The sequence below is a fragment of the Oratosquilla oratoria genome, chromosome 34 (assembly GCF_046742065.1).
Source record: "Oratosquilla oratoria isolate Oo_2021 chromosome 34, ASM4674206v1, whole genome shotgun sequence".
Lineage (NCBI taxonomy): Eukaryota > Metazoa > Arthropoda > Malacostraca > Stomatopoda > Squillidae > Oratosquilla > Oratosquilla oratoria.
This window is the reverse complement of record NC_134810.1, coordinates 17527256-17550079: the sequence shown is the minus strand read 5'-3', so window position 1 is coordinate 17550079 and position 22824 is coordinate 17527256. Positions and strand designations below refer to the sequence as shown.

At 39.2% G+C, this 22824-nt stretch overlaps 1 protein-coding gene across 6 annotated transcripts in view; it reads left to right on the top strand.

The window, feature by feature from the left end:
• Window positions 1-11014, top strand: part of LOC143018080 (uncharacterized) — a 176579-nt gene extending 165565 nt beyond the window's left edge. For all 6 annotated transcript variants that reach the window (XM_076173184.1, XM_076173180.1, XM_076173183.1 and 3 more), the window contains one exon: window positions 9119-11014. In XM_076173184.1, the coding sequence (XP_076029299.1) occupies window positions 9119-10057 (939 nt within the window). In that variant the 3' untranslated portion in view covers window positions 10058-11014. The remainder of the gene's footprint in view (window positions 1-9118) is intronic.
• Window positions 11015-22824: the final 11810 nt, after the last annotated feature.

The following is a 22824-nucleotide window of genomic DNA, read 5'->3' as shown; positions in this document are numbered from 1 at the left end:
AAGGTGGGGAAAATAGAGATATCTTAGGCCGGAGTTGCAGACAGTGTCAGCCCCTTAGGTATACTGCGTCAGATGGAGGTGAGGGTGTTCATAAGTTGACAGGTGGCAAGGAGATGAATATCTGAAGACCATCTTGTAGATCTCCACTTTGGTACCTTTTGTTGGTCCCTGTTTTGTGCAAAGTTGTGTAATCTGTGTGATGATGAACCTTGTTTTGGCTTAAGTAATTGTTTTCCTGTTTTTCCAGTGTGTGGTTGTAGCTGTAGTTGACTTTGGAAGTCCTATGAACCTATGTATTTACCTAATTTCAGCATACAGGAAAGGAGCAATGCTCATTGGTTCCATCTCTCCAATTTATCATACCTAGCCTCAAATTCATGTAAATTTTTAACTGGATTTCCAATTATCGTATTTACTTTTGAATATGTTTAATTTTCCAGCTTGGGCTATTTCATTTTCTAAGCTATATGGAAAACTATTTCTTCACATCATTTAGAAATGTCTTCCTTAATTTGTTCTCGTTACCTCTTAAAAATCCCCCTATCCTTAATCAAGAGAATTCTTCTATCAGTGTAATCTATCACCTTTAGTGACCCAAATACTGTAATCATATCCCCTCTCTCTTGAATTTTTCAAAGTTGGCAGACTTTGTAGTCATTCCTTGTATGGTTTATCTGCCCTTTGTATTCTCTCGATTTTGCTTATGTCTCGCACCGTGTGGGTACCATACCACTGATGCATATTCTGGTCTTGGATGGATCAGGGTTTTGATGAGTTTTTTCTATCATCCCTTCATCTCTATACTGAAAAGCCTTTTTCATCTGCATCAGTCCATATACCTAGATGTGTGTTTGATATATTGTTTGGATATAATGTCTTATGCATGTGTGTAGATTTGATTATATTGTGCTGGTGTGGCGGGTGTAAAGGCTTAGTCCAATGGAAAGTTTGTGTCTGAGGATGTTTGGTCTGCTGGTTAATCAATCCATTGTCCTAGTTTTCTCGTGCATGCAACCAATATTTGTGCAGTTTTCAATGATGTAGTTGGACTCTAGTGTATGAGATAAATACTTGTGTTTTGAAGTGATGATAGCTGCATGTCTTGGTGTGTCCACCACTGCTGTTGATGGCACATATTGTTTAGTAGAGCTGGGATGTCTTTTTGTGATTATCTGTACATTTTTATGCCATTTATGGCACTTTATTTTTTATGTTGTTGTTTATGATGGTAGTGATGTATTCTGTTGGTAACAGATTAGGTGTGAAAATGTGTGAGAAGAGAAATGATTATACAGTATTTTGTGGTTTTGAAGTAGTAGTTTGATGGAGTAAATGGGATAATATGGGAAACCATGAGACTGTATTGCATATGGGACAAATTTGGAGTAAATAAAGAATTTTTGTGATGGGTATGAAATGTATGAGAATAGAATATAAGGAAAATGAGACATTTGAGGTAGTGTTGAGTAATGTTATGCATGACAAAGTAATGAGAGAAGTGAAGGTAGGAGATAGGTAGTGGAATGAGGTTGGAGAAAAATGGGAAAGAATAGATAGCATATGCAGATGACACTGTTCTGCTTGTAGTGTTTGCCAAGTGAATTTCGTAATAGTTTTGGTATGAATATGATAATGATAATAATAACCATTACTTCAAGTTTCACTGACTGTAAACCAGCAGCCCCAGAGCAGTTAGCAACAATCATAAGGCTTACCATAAATTTCACTGGGAAGAAACATTGGACTAGTTATGTTCTCTAAATTATTGAGTGGACAAGGGTGGTACGGTTGCTATGTAATGAAGCAGTGAGGGTAAACCAGCTTCTGCTGTCAGGCTCAACTGTGGAGGTGCTGTACTTTGGTGCATTGCCTCTTAGCCAAGCAATGGGTGGAGGACTGGAATGACCTTACATCCAAAGAGCTAAGATAAAATAATAACAAATAGGTTTTTGATAGATGTTAGATAAGCAAAGGGTGAATATGTGCTTTGATCAATAATCACCTTATAAGGGGGAAAGAACATTTTGGTACATGGATGTTCAACAGTATGTTGCCCCCAAGGATTCCTCATTCCTCCTATATTACCTCTCTACAGTTAAAGTCACTTGTTAGGGCTTTTTCACTTTTCCTCTCTCCACTTGGTTGTGTTGTTAATTGTTTGTGTATATGTATATATATTATATATATATATATATATCTTTTCTTTTGCTATTCATTATCTCTGCCATTCCTTCTCCCATTTCCACTTTAGCACATATGTCTGGTTCTTTTTCCTTTAGTCATTCATCTCTGCTCTTGCTTATTAATATGTTTAAATTTTTGGAGGTTATTTCTAATTCTTTTAATTACTTTTCCTCACTTTATCATGCTCTGTTTTAGGAACCACTTTTGATCTATCATCCCAATAAAATTGTCCTTTCCTGTTCCTCATTTAATCCTCAGGTGCTTCAACCAATTTTTTCTCTTCAATTTCATTCCTCCTTATCTATTCTTGTACTTTATATTAATTTTACTTTCATTGATCTTGCATACATATACCAAGGCTTTTTCCCCCTTACAAGGGAGGTAGCCAAAAAGGAAAAGGCATAAAATCATTCCCACCCATTCCATCCCTCAATACACTCCACACCCCTCCACCCTCCCTCTTATCTTAGCACCTCCTGGATGACGGGTCATCCCTGCACCTTGTCCACTGCCCTGGGTCAGAAGCAGTGTCACAAGACACAGCACATCCACAGCAAGGCCGCTTCATTAAATCAGCGACCCCCCCATGCTTAAAAGGAGAAGACGGGGAGAAATCCCTTCGGGCTGCGTCAAATTTTGCTCACACATACTACCTCACCCCCCATCCCCCTGCCCATTCCACCTCATGCATCACATCATCATCCATATACAACCATTCTCCATTCACCCCTGTCTTCTGTCCTCTCCTGTCCTTCCTCAACAGACATTCCCCTCTTCCCCAAAGCCTCCTTCACCCCATCCATCCACCTCATCCTAGGACGTCCCCTCATGTTCACTCCCTCCACATCTGCCTTCCATACCTCTTTTACTAGTCTTCACTCATTCTTTCCATGTGTCCAAACCATCCTAATACTCTTTCATCAACCCTATCTCCCAACCCAGCACTTCTAAGCTACCAGAAGAGGCTGGACGACCGTGTTGTGAACAGCTGCCCATGATGTAACACTTCACCCCATACCATACAACACATAATGGAAGACTGCATTATACACAATCATGCACGCAAACAACACAACATACACTCTATAAAGGATTTGTGGGAAAACCCAGTTTCGGCTGTGGCCTTCCTTGGGGAGACGGGACTGCTCGGACAGACAGTCTAGGGAACAACAACAACAACAACTCCCTTTCCACCCCTGTTCTTCTCATTTCTCACTCTATCAAGCCTAGTAACCCCCATCATACTTCTCAGACACCTCATCTCATACACATTCAAACTCCTCTCTTATGTTCCATGTTTCTGCCCCATACAGTGCTGTTGGCACAATCACTCCTTCATACAGTCTCCTCTTAGCATCCATTCCCAAATGTCTATTCCTCATTACAGTCTTCAATCCACCAAGGCATTTACTCGCTTCTCTCAATCTACATTCTACCTCCACCTTTTCCTGCCACATTTACACCCAAGTATCTAAAACTATCCACTTCCTCCAGTCGCTCTCCCTTAATGCTCACTTCCAGTCTACTGCCACTTTCACCCCTTGTACATCTCATCACCTTACTTTAACCCACATTTATCTTTCTTCTATCACATACTCTCCCAAACTCTGTCACCAACTTCCTCAGTCCCTCCTCCGATCCTGCCACATGTGCAGTGTCGTCAGCAAACAACAGCTGGCTCACCTCCCACTTTTCTCCATTTTCTTTAACCATCTCCAATCCCTGACCCACTACCCTTGCATTTACCTCTCGTACTACCCCATCCATGTATAAGTTGAACAGCCAGGGCGACATAACGCATCCTTGACGAAGTCCCACCTTTACCTCGAACCACTCACTCTCTCCATTTCTAATCCTGACAGCTTTACTACTCTCATAAAAACTCTTGACAGCTCCTAGAAGCTTTCCTCCTATCCCATATATCTGCATAACCTCCCACAGTGCCTTTCTGTCTACCCTATCATAAGCCTTTTCCAGATCCATAAAAGCCCAAAAAACATCCTTCCCCTTTCCTATAGCTTTCTCACATATTTGTCTTACCACAAAGATCTGATCTACACAACCTCTACCCATCCTAAATCCACACTGTTCCTCACCAATTACTCCCTCTGTTCTTCTCCTAATCCTCTCAATCAAGATCCTCCCATAAGCCTTCCCAACTACACTTAACAAGCTAATCCCTCTGATCCTGCACCTCTGTTTATTCATCTGCCTAACCTGAATATTTCTATTTCTGTGTATATGCCTTCCCCACATCCCATTATCATGTGCTATTTCTTATGCTTTCTGTCTTTTATTTCTTGTTCTTTTAATGTGATCCTCAGACCTTCCTCAATACATACATGTACCAAGTGCTTTTTCCTCCCTTACAAGGGTCATCCCTGCATCTTGCCCACTGCCCTGGGTCAGAAGCAGTGTCGCAAGACACAACACATCCAAAGCAAGGGCGTTTCATTAAATTGGCAGACCCCCCCGTGCAGAAAAGGAGAAGATGGGGAGAAATCCCTTTGGGCTCCATCAAATTTTTCTCACACATACTCCCTCACCTCCCATCCCCCACCCATTCCACCTCATGGGTCACATCATCATCCATATACAACCATTCTCCATCTTCTGTCCTCTCCCATCCTTCCTCAAATGACGTTCCCCTCTTCCCCAAAGCCCCCGTTTCCCCATCCATCCATCTCGTCCTAGGTCGCCCCCTCATGTTCACTCCTTCCACATCTCTTTTACTAGTCTTTTTTTTCACTCATTCTTTCCATGTGTCTAAACCATCCCAATACTCTCATCCACCCTATCTCCCAACTCCCTTTCCACCCCCGTTCTTCTCCTCACCTCCTCAATTCACAGTCTGTCCAGCCTAGTAACCCCTATCATACTTCTTAGACAACACATTCAAATTGCTCTCTTCCTCACTCACGTTCCATGTTTCTGCCCCATACAGTGCTGTTGGCACAATCACTCCTTCATACAATCTTCTCTTAGCATCCATTCCCAAATGTCTATTGAAATACACTTTAATCCACCAAGGCATTTACTTGCTTCTCTCAATCTCTCCACCTCCCCTCCTCCCTTTGCTGCCACATTTGCACCCAAGTATCTAAAACTATCCATTTCCTCCAGTCTCTCTCCCTTTATACTCACTTCCAGTCTGCTGCCACTTTCACCCCTTGTACATCTCGTCACCTTTTACCCACATATATCTTCAACTTCCTTTGTTCACACACTTTCCCAAACTCTGCCACAAACTTCCTCAATTCCTCCTCTGATCCTACAAGTGCAGTGTTGTCTGCAAACAACAGCTGGCTTATCTCCCACTTTTCTCCATTTTCTATAACCATCTCCAATCCCTGACCCACCACCCTTGCATTTACCTCTCGCATCATCCCATCCATGTATAAATTGAACAGCCAGGGTGACATAACACATCCCTGACGAAGTCCCACCTACCTCAAACCACTCATTCTCTCCATTTCTAATCCTGACACACTCTACTACTCGTAAAAACTCTTGACAGCTCCTAAAAGATTTCCTCTTATCCCGTATATCTGCAATACCTCCCACAGTGCCTTCCTGTCTACACTGTCATAAGCATTTTCCAAATCCATAAAAGCCCAAAAAACATTCTTACCTTTTCATATAGCTTTCTCACATATCTGTACTACCACAAAAATCTGATCTAGACAACCTCTACCCATCCTAATCCCACACTGTTTCTCACCAATTACTCCCACTGTTCCTCTCCTAATCCTCTCAATCAAGACCCTCCCATATGCCTTCCCAACTACACTCAACAAGCTTATCCCTCTGAAAATACTACACTCACACTTGTCCCCTTTTCTCTTGTAAAGTGGAACTATACAGGCACTCCTCCAGTCCCCTCTTAAACAAACATTAAAACCTTACCAGCCAGTCCACTATCACTGTACCTCCTTTTTTTTTTAGACATTCTGCATGACATCCATCCAGACATGCCTTACCTGCTCTCATCATCCTTCCTTATTTCTCCTCCATTTTCCTCACTCATCACTGTCATTTTCTTAGCACTTCCCACTGCAACTACCTTTCCCTTCCTATCCTCCTTCACATTTAGCAACTCCCTAAAATATTCTGCCCATCTTCCTCTTACTGCCTTCTCTTCCATTGTCATCTCTCCATCTGCACCTTTTCCTTCTCTACTTGATTGATAAATAAATTAAAAATAAATAAGAATTATGATATAAATAAAAAATAATGAATTGACATAACTAATAATAAATAATATAAATGACAGTCAATACAGCATCTTGTATACTTGAAGGTCTCCTCTTCCAAAGAATTAAGAAGAAGAGCACGCCAACAGGAGACCTTTTGGTCCATAACTATGTCCAGCCTTTCATTTCTCCAACCCATCTTTACCCTTACTCTTACCCATATTTACTTTCAGTAGCGTCCTCTCACACACCCTTCCAAACTCCACCACTAACTGTTTCAGTCTATCATCAGACTTTGCTACAAATGCAGTGTCATACACAAACAACAGGCTCACCTCCCAATTCCCTCCACTCTTTTACTACCTACACACAACTATATAACACCCTCACATTTACCTCTACACCATGTACCTCTCTACTCTTTCATCTAGCAGGTTATATCCTACTGGCATTTAGATCCCCAACACCACTACATTTAGTCCTCCCAAAACTCTATGCACTTGTTAATCCAGTGCTAAAAGACTCCCTTCTTTCATTTTTTCACTACCAGGACTGTATGCATTTGTAAAAAGCCTGTATCTCCCATCGCAAACCTATTGGGTCATTTACTAGAAGTGCTACTCCTCCCCTACCTTCCCTTTGTCACTCCTGACACCCTACCCACCGCACTTCTAAACTCCAACTCTTCCTTCCCTTTCAATTTCATTTCACTCTGGTTTTCATTAATATACTTCCAAAATCTTCTCGTGTACAATTATCCATATCACATCATTACACATTTAATGACCCAGTTACTAGGGTTCTGGTTCCAACCCTCCTTCCAGATCCTTAATAATATTTCATACTCATCCTACCAGATATTTATATTTATTTGTTTTATTTATATTTTTTTAAAGTGGACTTCATAAAATAAATCTTGGTGCATGTCGCATGTTCAGAGGGCTAAGCAGAGACTCGTGTTAGATTTGTTTCTGGCTTCATCATGTGTCGTAATAGCACATAACAAACTGGACTTTAAGAGAGTCCACTATTGTTGTATCCACTGATAAGACTCTTTTCATATGTAAAACTGAATATTCATGTAATCTGCTGGAGTTCTAGTTACAGTATAAAGGGATTTGAATCAAAGTATCAGATATGGATACTACTAACATTGAAAGAATAATATTTTGATATTGTGAAGCAGGAGCATTTTAATTGGCCAAACTAAAAAATATACTATGTAGGAAACAAGATAAATGAACATGTCACTTTTAACTAAGCATCAGTTAGGTATTACTGGAATAGACTCCATATTTGTGTACTGACTTCTTTTATTTGATGGCGGCATATTCAACTCTGGAATTCATCATAGGAAGAACTTCATGTAGGTCCCTGGTTGGCCAAACCACCTGTCCTTGTTTTATTTGCCACTTCTCTTTTTTGCCACAGTTTCTGCTATTTCTACTACTAAGTTGGTAAATGCAGAAGAGCATGTTTGTATCCAGTTATCTGGACCTTACATAAATTACTATTTTCAAAAAAAGCTTTTAGGAATGCCAGCTGTATGCAGTACTATTTGCATTTTTTTGCATGGTTGAAACCAACAATTATTTTTGTACAATTTTCCATTTCCTTGATTTTGCTTTAGTATGGGTGTATTTTAATGAAAAAAAATATATATATATATTTTATGTTCTGAGCTTTTGGGAGCTTTTTGTGTTCAAATATTGTTAGCAATTGTAGTTGAAGTAATCATGGTATATGCATTTAGTCAACTGCCAAGTGTTCCTTAAGATTTGAGAATACACACTTTAAAATAATTTTTCTTCAATAAGAAATATCTGCATCTCAGCTATATTTGTGACCACAAAGTTCCCTTATGATCTCTTCATATTCCCTCAATCTTGGGTGATTTGTCTTAAGAGTGTATGTTGTAGCCTATGTATGTTGTTGACACTCACTTTGTATGTACACAGAGCGTGGCCACAGGACCCCATAGCAAGACGGCCCGATCAATGTAATGTCATTTTCCTCCATGTTTGCATTTATGTTGAAATGCTTGAGTGTTGCTTAAGTTTTTATGCTTCTCTGCTTGCAGCTTCTTTGGCAATTTTTGACAGCTGCCCCTTTTGAGTATGTATGTGTGGAGGGTGGGAACTATGTGCCATCTTTTATGCAGCAATTAATTTTTGTAATTATTAGCTTGTAGTAGGTGTCCCAATGCTTGGAATAATGCTTCATTGTGGCAGGTTTGACCTTGGTACAGGTAAAGTGGGACACCAGGATTGAGACATGACATACTAGCACTAATTTATAACTTAATTTGTAGCATTCCTCATAGTTTATGCTTGGGTCCAATTTTGCTTTTGTAGATGTGAAAAGTGTAGCATGATCTTATGGATATTGTGAAGACAAGATCTTTAACATTGATATGAACAAAATAAAAATCACCAGGCAACAGCCAGAATAAAGTCAAATACAGATGCCAGAATGTTGCTGATAAATAGGTAGAAGCTAGCAACAGTACTAGTGCTAAATTAAAATATGAAAGTGGACTAACTTGCTGCAGCAGTACTAACATCTTATTTGCTACTCAATTATATTTTAATGTAGATCATATATAATAATTAACAATAATGAAGTAAATTATTTAAAAGTGGTATAGATGTTGTATTTGAAGCTGTGTATTGATTGAAAAAAAAAAAAAAAAAAAAAAAAAAAAAAAAAAATTAGCATGCTCACTATTTTGCATATTCCAGGATACCAAGGAGCACCATGATGAGCCGAGGAACATCATCCAGCCAGCCCCTGTGACAGTATGGAAACCAGCCCAAAGCCCAAGTGTCAGCAGCCCTCTCTATCAGTCTAGTGTGGAGAACTGCATCAGGTCCCCTTTGGCCTTGTCTCATCTCTGCATTCCTTCCCCTGAAGTGTCTCCTGAATTGTCCACGAACCAAGTCAAACGTGCAGGTCAAATGTCGGCCCATCAGGCCCTTTGCAAGCGTATGAGTGCAAATGACTTGTACAACAAAGACTTAAGTGATGTGGAAGAGTTGGCAGTTGCATCGTCTTCCCCTGTTGCTTACACAACTGGAAGTGACCTGCACATATCAGACCTCCAAAATGAGTCTTCTGTATCTTCCTCTGAGGATTACTTTGATAGTATCAATGGGGATGATGAAAAAGTTATGCATGTTAAAGTCGCCTTTGAGTGGAATCCTTTGCCCAACCAGGACCTACACTACCTTCCTCCTGCTGCCTCATCCCAGTATCCATATATGTGGAATCCAAACCTAAGACCCACAAAACACTCAAACTCTGGCATCACTTCTTCATCTTGGTCTTCTGCTGGTCTTCGTGCAAACCTCAACCCAACCTTGAAACCTAGATCCCATCAGTGCAGCAGAGATAGACAGCATGATAAAGATTCTTTAGAGACTGATGTAGACCGTGGCTTTGAGGCTGTAGGCCGCATGAAGAACAAATTAAGAGCCATGAATGGGGCAGTTAGAGTAAAAAGTATTGATCGTCCTTCAGTTCTCAACATGGTTCAGCAGAGTTTGACTGAAGATGAATCAAATGCAAACAGGGGTGAGAGTCCTACAGGTTTATCCTCGTGTAAGCCAGCAGTGGAATGGGACCTCGATACACGAGTGCAACAGATATTGGACCGTATTGCATCAGGAGTTCAGCAATGAATTTCTGCTAAGCAATATGTGAAAAAAATAATAATAATAAAAATAAAAAAAAATAAAAAAGTAATCCTTTCCTGAAGTGTGCTATATGCATACTTGAAAAGGGCATTTTATCGACCCCCCCCCCCTTAAACAGTGGTTTAAACATACTAGGCACTGCACCCAGTTATATAACCAAATCAAACCAACATAAATAACAGTTGGCATAGGAAAATATATAGAGGGCATTCCCCACTATTAAGGGTGTAATTAATCCACATATGTGATACAAAGTATTTGGTACTTTATACTCAGCATCTCTTGTAGTTTGTTGTATGAGTATTAGCTCATGTTGATGCCAAAGGAAAGTGGAAGACATGAAAAGTTTTCCCAAAGATGTTCCTCTCAAAAATGCTGAGGTTTGGAAAAATAAAGTGCCTATATGATACAGGCATAGGGGTGTGTGTATATATTCTTATGTATACTGTTAAACTCAGAATGTGTATATAGTATGTAGAGGATTGTTATGCAGTGGCAGCAGTTATTGAATGCAAATATACTTACCTATGTGTACAGCAGCAACTGTTTATAGGATGAGAGATGAGATGCAGGCAGCTTGTGGCAGTTTTGCAGGGTACTGTATGGCCACAGTGACAGGCAAGTAGAAAACGAATCATACCTACGCTCATTCTTACTACTACAGTATATATAACTCAACCACCACTACCATTAAACAAGATTGAAACCCTTGCAAACAACCCAACATACAACTACCTGCCCTTCATCAATGTTCCTCTTGCCAACCCGAACAAGTAGTTTCAGCCAAAGATTCGTTTGGTACTTATTTTATCATTTTGCCAATGAATAGAAAATAAAGCTAAAATAATGTTGTATGTACTTTGCCTTATATATTACTTCTTTGTAAATATTGAATATATATGCCATTGGCAAGATAACCAATAAAACAAATAAAGAACTTAACTTTGTTTTGTCCAAACCTTTGCTATCTATATATCAAAGGCCTCTTCCCCCTAATAAGGGAGATAGCCAGGTCAAGTTCAGCAGTATCCCTGCCATTCTTTGTTCAAGCTCACCACCTGGAATTCTGACCACAAAACCTTGATCTCAAAGCAGTCAGCAAGTCTGGAAAGAACTGGACTGCGATGTTTTGTAAATATATGGCCATTTGCGAGTCTCCAGTTAGTAATAGAACAGATGCACATGTCCCCTTACAGGTTTTTGGGGTCATTTTGGTCACTTTCAATATGGCCACCATTTCACCCACAGGTTGAGGGCCACAATGTCTCCTTTGGATTTCACTTGGACACCACTCAAGCCAGAGGTGGAAATCTAAAATGGAGGTGGGGGTGGGGTGGGTGAATCCACCCAGAGCTTCAAATTTGGCTGGGCCCCACGCACAAGCCCATGGTTCCAGGATCCTCACATGTACCTTGCAGCTACTTGAATTTCTCCCCTTGGAGCAAGTTTGGTTCAAATTGGCTAACCTCATGATTTTAAAATAAAGAACCTGCTACATAAACTCCTATGTCCTGTCCACCTCCCCTCAATAAACCCTAACACCCATAATTGTTTCACCCTAAGAAAAAAGTACAAAGTCAACCTTCTCCAGGCCACCACAACATTCGTGTGCAAATGCGTTCATACATGCACAGTTACAGAAAAGATCTGAAAAAGAATAGCTTTCAACATAGTGATAGATACATGGAATAAATTAAAAGAAAAAACAGTGAGTGCTAAAACTATACACGACTTTAAGAAAGAACTGGATGTGGAAAGATACAACTGCGGGTCCCTACGAGCATAGCTCTTCTCCCGCAAAATACAACTAAGTAAATACATACCAAGGGTTTTTCCCTCCTTATAAGGGAGGTAGCTGAAGTCAAAATGCTGTAGCCAATACAGGTAAACGTCGACTTACGATGGCATTAGGTTTCGATAGAGCCATCGTAAGACGATCTCATCGTAAGTCGATCCCCACTCTGTTCCGTGGTCACTGTACCTAGCGTACCTGTATATTAACCACCAGAGATACTGAATATAGCCTATTAAACATGTACAGTAGTTTATTTAATTATTTTTATCCTTTTTACCATATTCAAACACTATAATATGTATTTTCAGTACGGACTTAAATCTCGCGGGCAGCAGCCAATGCCAGCCGTACGACGTGACGTAATAATACTCGCATCATAAAATATAGTCACCGCTTATATCGATCGTTCTCTCTCTCACCCGCGAATTTTGAAAACCACAGAGAATGAATCATTTGAGAGAATGTAAAAACACAGGGGCGACTACAATAAATATAATCAAGACACCGATATGGCAGCGTCGCGAATCCACTTGCTCCTCATGACACCTACGTGTGCGGCACCGTATGGAAGGGGTTAAATTATCATATCGTCGTCGTCGTCGCCATCGTAAAGTCGAACAATCGTAAGTCGCGGCCATCGTAAGTCGACGTTTACCTGTACTTCTTTTTTGTGTACCTATGTTTGGTGGCAGGCATGGCCTGAGGGAGCACTGCAGGACTAATGGGATCCAGTGTGTTTTCCCAGAGGAGATATGCAGGTTTGGCATGATTGATGGACATGACATCAGTGGTTCCATAGTGATTGATGGTTATGTTCTTCTGTGTTCTTCTGATGACTTGGTGTGGTCCGTCATAAGGTTGCTGAAGGGGCTTGTTCAAGGCAAAATTCCATCCACTCCTACCCATTTCATCCTCACTCACTCCACTCCCATTCACCACCCCTCCCTCCCTCTTTTCTAGGCTCCTGGATGATGGGTCATCCTTGCATCTCACCCGTTGCCCTGGGTCATATGCAATGCAGCAAGACACAGCAAAGCCACTTCATTTAATTGACAACCCCCCACTCCATCCCCTCATTCACACATACCCACTCCCTAACACCCCACCTGCTCCCTTCTATGCATCAGAGCATCATCCATATACAACTATTTTCCACTCACCCTGTCTTCTGTCCTCTCCCTTCCTCAACGACACCCCCCTCTTTCTCAACACCCCTTTTACCCCACCCATTCATCTCATCCTTGGTCGTCCCCTCCTGTTCACTCCATCCACCACTGCCCTCCACACTTTTTACTAATCTTTCTTCACTCATTCTTTCCATGTGTCCAAACCATCCAAGTACTCTTTCATCAAACTTATCTCCAAACTCCTTTTGCATCTTTGCTATCTTCCTCACCTTGTTTCTCACTCGATCTAGCCTAGTAACCCGTCATACTTCTCAGGCATTTCATCTTATGTTCCATGTTTCTCCCACATACAGGACTACTGGCACAATCACTTCATACAATCTTCTCTTACCATCCATTCCCAAATGTCTCATTCTCATTACACTTTTTAATCCCCCAAAGCATTTACTTGCTTCTCTCAATCTAGTATCTAAAACTATCCACTTCCTTCAGCCTCTCCCTTAATACTCATTTCCAATTTCTTGCCATCCTCTCCCCATATAAATCTCATCACCTTACTTTTACCCACATTTACCTTCAACTTACTCCTTTCACACATTTTCCCAAACTCTCACCAGCTTCTTCAATCCCTCCTCTGATCCTGCTACAAGCACAGTGGCATAAGCAAATGACAGGCTTATCTCCCATTTTTCTCCATTCTGTTTAACCATCCCTAAACCCCTGCCCATAACCCTTGTATTTACCTCCTGCACCACCCCATCCATGTACACATTGAACAGTCATGGTGACATGACACATCCCTGGTAAAGTCCCACCTTTACCACAAACCACTCTATTTATAATTCTATCACAGGCTCTACTACTCTTGTAAAAACTCTTCACTGCACTTAACAGCTCTCCTCCTACCCCATATATCTGCAAAATCTCCCACTTCCTATCTACCCTGTCATAAACCTTTTCCAAATCTATAAAGGCTAAAGCTGTCTCACATATCTGTCTTACCACAAAAATCTGATATACGCAACCCTTACCTTTCCTAAACCCACACTGTTTCTCACCAATTACTCCCTCTGTTCCTCTTCTAATCCTCAAAACATTCCCATAAGCCTTCCCAACTAAACTAAACAAACTGATCCCTCTAAAACTACTACACTCACATTTGTCCCATTTTCCCTTGTAAAGTGGAACTATACAGGCACTCCTCCAGTCCTCTGACACTCTACCCACTTTTAGACAAACATTAAACAGCCTCACCAGCCAGTCCATCACCATACCTCCCTTTTTTAGATACTCCACATCTAACCCAGGTGCTTGCCTACTCTCATCATTTTAATAACTGCTTTCACCTCATCTTTTCTTATTTCTCTCCATTTTCTTCATTCATCACTGTCATTTTCTTAGAGCCTCCCACTGCAACCACCTCTCCCTCCTATCCTCCTTCACATTTAGCAACTCCCTCAAATGCTCTGCCAATCTTCTTACTGTCGTCTCTTCCATTTTAATCTCTCCATCTGCACTTTTACCTTTTCTTCTCTGCTTGATTTGCCTCCCTCTCTTGATTTCCTTTTAAAACATCTTTTTATTATATTCACAATTGTCTGACATACTCTTCCCCCAATCATCTACTCTCCTTTTTTGCCTCCTTTATCTTATGTTTTACTTCTCTTCTATTTTCTCCCTTACAAGGGAGGTAGCCAAACTCAAAGGCATACATCCATTCCCACCCATTTCATCCTCACATACTCCACTCCCATTCACCATCCCTCCCTCCCTCTTTTCTTGGCTCCTGGATGACATGTCATCCCTGCATCTCACCCATTACCCTGAGTCAGAAGCAATGCAGCAAGATACAGCACATCTACAGCAAAGCCAGCCCCCCCTCCATCCCTTCATGCAGAAAAAGAGAAGACTGGGAGAAATCCCTTTGGGTTGCAATAAAATATTCACATACTCCCTCACTCCCCCCATCCCCCACCCACTCCCTTCCATGCATCACAGCATCATCCATACACAACCATTCTCCACTCACCTATATTGTCTTCTCCCTTCCTTCCTCAACAGACATTCCCCTCTTTCCCAATGCCCCTTTTATCACATCCATCCTTGGCTGCCCCCTCAAGTTCACTCCCTCCACCTCTACCTCCCACACCTCTTTTACTAATCTTTCTTCACTCATTCTTTTCATGTGTCCAAACCATCCTACTCTTTCATCAACCCTATCTCTCAACTCCCTTTCCACTTCCACTCACCTCTTCACCTCCTCATTTCTTACTGTATCCATCCTAGTAACCTCTACCATAATTCAGGCATTTCATCTTAAGCACATTTAAACTCCACTGTTATGTTCCATGTTTCTGCCCCATACAGTGCTGTCTGCACAATCACCCCTTCATACCCTCTTAGCACCCATTCCCAAATGTTTCTTTCTCATTACACTTTTTAATCCCCCAATGCATTTACTTGCTTCTCTCAATCTACATTCTACCTCCACTTCCAAACACATTTGCCCACAAGTATACATACTATCCAAAAAGATCATAATGGAAGCTTCACCCCAAAAATCAACACCAGACAACCCTGAATTAAATAATAATAATAATAATAATAATAATGGTTCTGGGTGGGAGACTGGGATGATCATCCATGATGTGCTAAGATAAGAGGTAGGAAATGATGGTGCATAGGTGTGGGTACAAGCCTTTTGCCTTCATACTTTTTTCTTAGTACCTCTCATGATTAAAGATATAGAATGGGCCATCAAGAAACACCAAAGCTGAAGGCCCAGACAGGATATCAAACATCCAACTCAAAACACCTTGATCAAACAGTCATACGAGCCCTAATTGACATTTTCAACTACTCAAGACTCAAGAAGACACTTTATGCTATTTGACCAAGGTGTTTTGAGTTGTATTTTAGAGATTAAGTATGTGCCTTCAGCTTAGTTACACAACAAAATTACAAACATTTGGAAAAGGTCTCATATAATCCCTTCACCATACAGACCAGTCTTACTATTATCTACAATATCCAAACTAATGGAAAGGCTGATGACAACAAGAATCAAATAAAAAATACCTACCTCCCCCAACCAACATGGTTTCAAGGGAGACCACTCTACCAGCACTCTGCTCACAAACTTAATACAATCACTGGAAAGAACAGTTATGTTAGCCATATACACAAGGCTTTTGACTAGGTCCCCACACACATATTATCCAAAAGGATCATTGGGACAGACATATAACAATGACAAGGTGTGGTTAATAAAGCTTACAGCTGGAAGACCATGGAGTCTCTATGGGTGCAATACTTTCACAATTACTGTTCAATCTTTTCACGAGTGTTTCTAAACTCCAGAACCAGAACTAAACACCAAAGTGTTCTCATATGCAAATGACCTAACAGTAATAACTCACTATAGTAAATAGAAAATAGCAGAAAAGAACCCAAATCTATTTGAACTGGAACAATAGCTCCAAAATAACAGAATGGAAGCTTCACCCCAACAATCACCACCAGATAACCATGAACTAAGAAAAAAAGATATATAGTTCTGGTCAGGAGAGTGGGGTTACCTTTTATCCACAATGAGCTATAATGAAAGGGAGGAAAGGATACATGGGGGTGAGTATGTGCTTTTTGACTTGGCTACTTCCCTTCCTTGACAGGAAAGGGAGTGGAGGTGAAGGTACATTGTAGATTGTGAGAAGCAAGTAAATGCCTTGGAGAATTAAAAAGTGTAATGAGAAATAGACATTTGGGAATGGATGCTAAGAAGAGATTGTATGAAAGGGTGACTGTGCCAACAGTACTGTATGAGGCTGAAAAATGGAACATAAGAGAGGAAGAGTTTAAATATGTTTGAGATGAAATGTCTAAGAAGTATGGTAGGGGTTACTAGGCTGCATAGAGAATGAGGTGAGGAGGAGTGTGTGGGTGGAAAAGGAGTTGGGAGATAGGGTTAATGAATGACTATTGGGATGATTTGGAGACATGGAATGAATGAGTGAAGAAAGATGAGTAAAAGAAGTGTGGAAAGCAGAGGTGGATGGAGTGAACAGGAGGGGGCAACTGAGAATAAGATGGATGGTGGGATGAAAGGGGCATTGAGCAAGAGGGAGGTGTCTGTTGTGGAAGGAAGGGAGAAGACAAGATAGAGGTGAATGTAGAATGGTTGTATATGGGTGATGTTATGATCCATGGAAGGGAGTGGGTGGGGGGTGGGGGGTTAGGGAGTGGTTATGTGTGATGATATATATTTTGATGCAGTCTGAAGGGATTTCTCCATGTCTTCTCTTTTTCTGCATGAGGGAATGGAGCGCGGTTGTTGCTGATTAAATGAAGTGGCCTTGCTGCATTGCTTCTGACCCAGGGTGGTGGGCAAGATTACAAAGGAGGAGCATGCCAAGAGACCTTTTGTTCCATAACTAGGTCGGATGTGAAAATGATATTATAATAACGATAAATAAATAAAGAAAATTATAATAATATAAATAATAATAAAATAAGTGTATATAGTTATATAATAAACAGGTAAACAGTAAATAATAATAGATAAATAATAAAAAATGAAAATCAAGCAAATAATAAACAAACAAATAATATGAAATAAATGGCAGGCATTACAGCATCTTGCTTAGGTGTTTAGCTATACAAAACAGCTTCGAACTGAACTACATTGCACTGCCTCTGCAGAAAGTTTATTCCATTCATAACTACACGGTTGGCAAAGTTGTTTCTACCCACTTCCAAATTAAATATATTTCCTGACAGTTTGAGACCATTATTTCTTGTTGGATTCTCATTCAGTGTGAAAATTTTGTCACTTTTGATGTCAATTCCCTTTAGAATCTAAAGACCTGTATCAAGTCACCTATGAGCCTATGCTTTGTTAGGGAAAACAGATTCCTATGTTTTGATTTTCATATGATTTGTTTTTGATATTTGGAATTAGTGGCTTGCTGTTGTACTTTTTCCAGTCTGTCAATGTTTTTAATGAGATTCAGTGACCATACGGAAACAGCATATTCCAAATGTGGACGAACTAACAATTGCTTGTTAATGAGAGATGGATTTTTGAAGTAAAAAGATTGTGCAATCTGTCCTAGAATCTTGTTTGCTTTCTCAGAGGCTGAAATACACTGCTTAGATGATTTGAGATTGTTACTGATAATTGCACTGAGATCCTTTTCACTATCCACTTTCGTTAATAAATTTCCAAATAACTTGTAATTGTACTAAATGTTATTTTTACTTAAGTGCATAACCTTGCATTTAATTGTGTTAAATTTCATTAGCCACTTTTCAGACCAATGCTGTAGTTTATTTCAATCTTCTTAAATATCTAATTGGCTTAAGTGATCATTTGCCATTCTGCACAGTTTTGTATCATCAGCAAATTTGGAGACAATAGATTTTAGTCCGAGGTCTATATAATCTATATATATACTACGAATAGAAGTGGCCCAAGAATGGAACCTTGAGGAACTCCACTCATAACATTTTTCAATCTTGGAGTTTTGCCATTTAGAACAACTCTGCTTTCGATCATTCAACCAACTGCTAGTCCAACTTAATATGCTACCACCTATTCCATGTGAAGATAATTTAGTTAGTAGTCTTTTGTATCAAAAGCTTTTGCAAAGTCTACATATATTAAATCTATATTATTTCTTTTGTCATAATTTGAGATGACTGTTGTAGAATTTGTGTATGTTAGTCATGCAAGAATGTTTCTGTCTGAATCCATGCTGGCTATCATTTATCAAACAGTCACTTTCTAAATGATGTTCGATAACATCTCTGATGATAGTTTCCATATTTTTCCTATGATTGAAGTCAAGCTTATAGACCTGTAGTTATTTGGTTGCTTTTTCACTTTTTTTGAATATAGGAGTAACATTAGCTAGTTTCCATTTTCTTGGGACATCTCCAGATATGATGGATTTCTTGAAAATAATTTCTAATGGAGGGAGGGGTGGTGAATGGGCGTGGAATGGGTGGGGACAAAATGGGTGGGAGTGGAATTATGCCTTTTGACTTTGGCTACCTCCCTTGTATGGGGGAAAAAGCCCTTGGTGTGTATGTGTATTTACTAGTTGTATTATATGGGAAGGGAGCTATGCTTGTAGTGACCTGTCTTTGTATCTTTCAGTATCAAGTTTGTTCTTAAATTCTTGTATAGTTTTTACACATAATGTTGCCTCATCCAATTTGTTCTAGATATCCACTACTCTGTGTGGGAAACTGTTCTTTTTCAGATCTCTTCAATAACTATCCTTTTTGAGTTTCTTTTCATGTCCTCTTGTTTTTCTCTTATCCCACTTCAATAAATCATCTCTGTCAAGGACTTCTATCCCTTTCATAATTCTGTAAATGGTCAATGGATCTCCTCTTTCTCTTCTTTTTTCCAGGGTTGGTAGTTCCAGTTTGGACAATCTTTGTTCGTATGTCAATTTAGAGTGTTGGTGCCATCTTTGTCATTGCTCTTTGAATTTTTTCTAATTTCTTGATATTATTTTTAGTATTGGGTGTCCATAGTGTCGCAGTGTATTCCAATCTTGGTCTTATCAGTGACTAATATTTTCTTTACCATTTCCTCATCCAGGTAGTCAAAGGCCACTTTCATTGATCTTAGTAAAATGAAGGTTTCTCTGACTATTTTGTTGATATGCTTGTCTGGTGATATGTCTTTGCTTATAAACACTCTTAGGTCCCTTTCCAAGCTAATATTTTTTTTTTTTTTTTTTTTTTTTTTTTTTTTTAACTTCTTTGTACCATTTTGATATTACCCTGATATTCTATTTTTACTTTTTCCAAACTCCATTATACTACATTTCTTGAAGTTGAAGTTCACTTCCCACTTTTGACTCCATTCCCAGACTTTATCCAGGTCTTTCTGTAGTGATTCAATCTTCCTCTGTACTTTCTTTAGTAGTTTTGCATCATCTGGAAAGAAGTTTATATAACATTCCACACCTTCATCCATGTCACTTATGTATATGGCAAACATTACTGGATCTAATACAGAAACTTGTGGGACTCCACTTATCATTTCTTCCCAGGTTGAGTTTTTGTCTCTAAGTACTACCCTTATTTTTCTCCCATTCAAGAAATTTTCCATCCATTCCAATAACTTTTATTGTACACCACCTATTGTTTCAATTTTTCTTAGTAGTTTTTTGTGTGGTACTTTATCACAAATGCTTTTTGTAGATCTAGGAAAGCACAATCCACCCATCTGTCATTATTTCTATTAGCCTTGAGTAAAAGCATGTAAAGTTAGTGGCACATGATCTTCCATGTCTAAATTCAAATTGTTTTGGATTCAGTATATTATTTTCTTCCAGATGTTTAATCCATCTACTTTTGATCATTTTTCCACATACTTTTGCTATTGTGCTTGTAAGGGAGACCAGTCTATAATTTGTTGGATTTTCCTTGTCCCCTCCTTACATTGGTACAATATTTGCAGTTTTCCAATCTTGTGGTACCTTCCCTCCTTTGAGCGAGTAATCAATTACCTTATATATTTTGTCTGTTAGTTCATCTATACATTCTTTTAATATCCAATTTGCAATTCCATCTGGACTGTGCGATTTTCTGATGTCAAGGACTTTTATTTGGTTATTTCCTTCTGTGTCACAGTCATTGGGGGGACCTTTCTGTCCTTCTTTTTAGTTGGTTCACCTCTCTGTACATTGCCCTGTATTCAGCTTTCAGATACATTAGTTCCTCTATCAAATCAGCTATATTCCAATTTCTTGGGACATTTTTATACTTGGATTCTCTTTCCAATTCTAAACCTCTACCTAATATTCCACTTTCTTTTATAAACCCTGAAAATGCATTATTGTCCAACCTTTGAGTAGATTTTGGGGTATCAATCATACAAGATTTCTTAGGTATGACCCCCAGCAGTAATTCCACTCTGCTTACATCCAAACATCTCTTCGTTGGTTCACTTTCATCTTTCTCCTTTATCATTCTCCATTTTCTGTATCTAACACTGATGTTGAATACTCTATTTTATCATTTTGGTCACTTGATAAACATAACTCATTTACCATATGTATTTACCTAGTTGTATTTTATGGGACGAGAGCTATGCTCGTAGTGACCCATTTTCGTCTCTCTCCACATCCAGTTTATTCTTAAAATTGTATATAGTTCTGGCATTCACTGTTTCTCCATTCAGTTTGTTCCAGACATTAATCACTCTATGTGTGAAGCTATTTTTTTTTTCAGGTCTCTTCTGTAGCTGTCTTTCTTTAGTTTCTTTTCGTGTCCTCTTGTTTCTCTTCTGTCCCACTTTAATAAGTTGTCTCTCGAGAATTTCCATCCCTTTCATAATTCTGAAAATGGTCAACAAATCACTCTTTCCCTTCTCTGTTCCAGTGTTGACAGATGTAATTCCTCCAATCTTTGTTCATATGTCAGATTTGACAGTGTAGATGCCATTTTTGTTGCTGCTCTTTGTATTTCTAATTTTCTTATGTTCTTTTTAGTCCTAGTGCCCATAGTGTTGCAGCATATTCTAGTTTAGGTCATATCAGTGTAACAACTATTATCTTTAACCATCTCCTCATCTATGTAGTCGAAGGCCACTTTTATTGATCTCAATAAGTTATAAGTCTCTCCAAATAATTTATTGACATGTTTATCAGGTGTCAAGTCACTTGAGATGATTACTCCTAGGTCCCTTTCTGAATTGACTTTTTTGACTTCTTTGTTTCCAATTTTATACTGTCCCGATACTCTATTTTTACTTTTTCCAAATTCCATTATGCTACATTTTTTAATGTTGAAGTTCATCTCACATCTCTGACTCCATTCCCATATTTTGTCTAGGTTATCTTGCAGCAATATGCAATCTTCTTCTGTTCTTACTCTCTTGAGTAATTTGGCATCAACAAAGAAGTTTATGTAACAATCTCCCTCATCCATATCATTTATATATATGGCAAACATTAAAGGAGCCAATACAGAGCCTTGTGGGATGCCACTTTTCATATCTTCCCAGTTTGAATTTTTGTCTCTAAGTACCACTCTCATTTTTCTCAGTTAAGAAATCCTTCATCAATTCCAGCAGTTTACCTTGTATTCCTCCTATTATTTCAATTTTTCTTATTAATTTTTTATATGGTACTTTCTCGAATGCCTTCTGCAAATCCAAGAAAACGCAATCTGCCCAGCCATCTCTTTCTTGTATTATCTTAATTAATCCCGAGTAAAAGCAGATTAGGTTTGTGGTGCATGATCTTCCACTTCTAAAGCCAAATTGTTTGGAGTTTATTATTTTATTTTCTTCCAAGTGTTTGGTCCATTTGTTTCCGATTACCTTTTCGCTTATTTTTGCTACTGTGCTTATAAGGGATACCAGTCTGAAGTTTGTAGGATCTTCCCTATTTCCTCCTTTATATATTGGTACTATGTTTGCATCTTTCCAATCTTGCAGCATATTTCCCTCTTTGAGTGAGAAGTCAATTATCTTGTATAGTTTATCTGTCAGTTCGTCTATACACTCTTTCAGTATCCCATTTGCGATTCCATCCGGTCCATGCAATTTCCTGACATCTAGGTTTTTTATTTGGTCTCTTTATTTCTTTTTGTGTTACCTTTATTTCTTTCATCGTGGGTGATCTTTCTTGTTGTCCATCTTCCCAAGATTGTGAGCTCTCAATTGTAAAAACAGACCTGAAATGTCTGATTATAACTTCTGCCATCTCTTTGTCATCTATATATTCTTTATCTACTTCACGCAATTTCACTATTTCATGTTTATCCTTTAGTTTTTCATTTATATATCTGTAAAAGAGTTTAGGTTG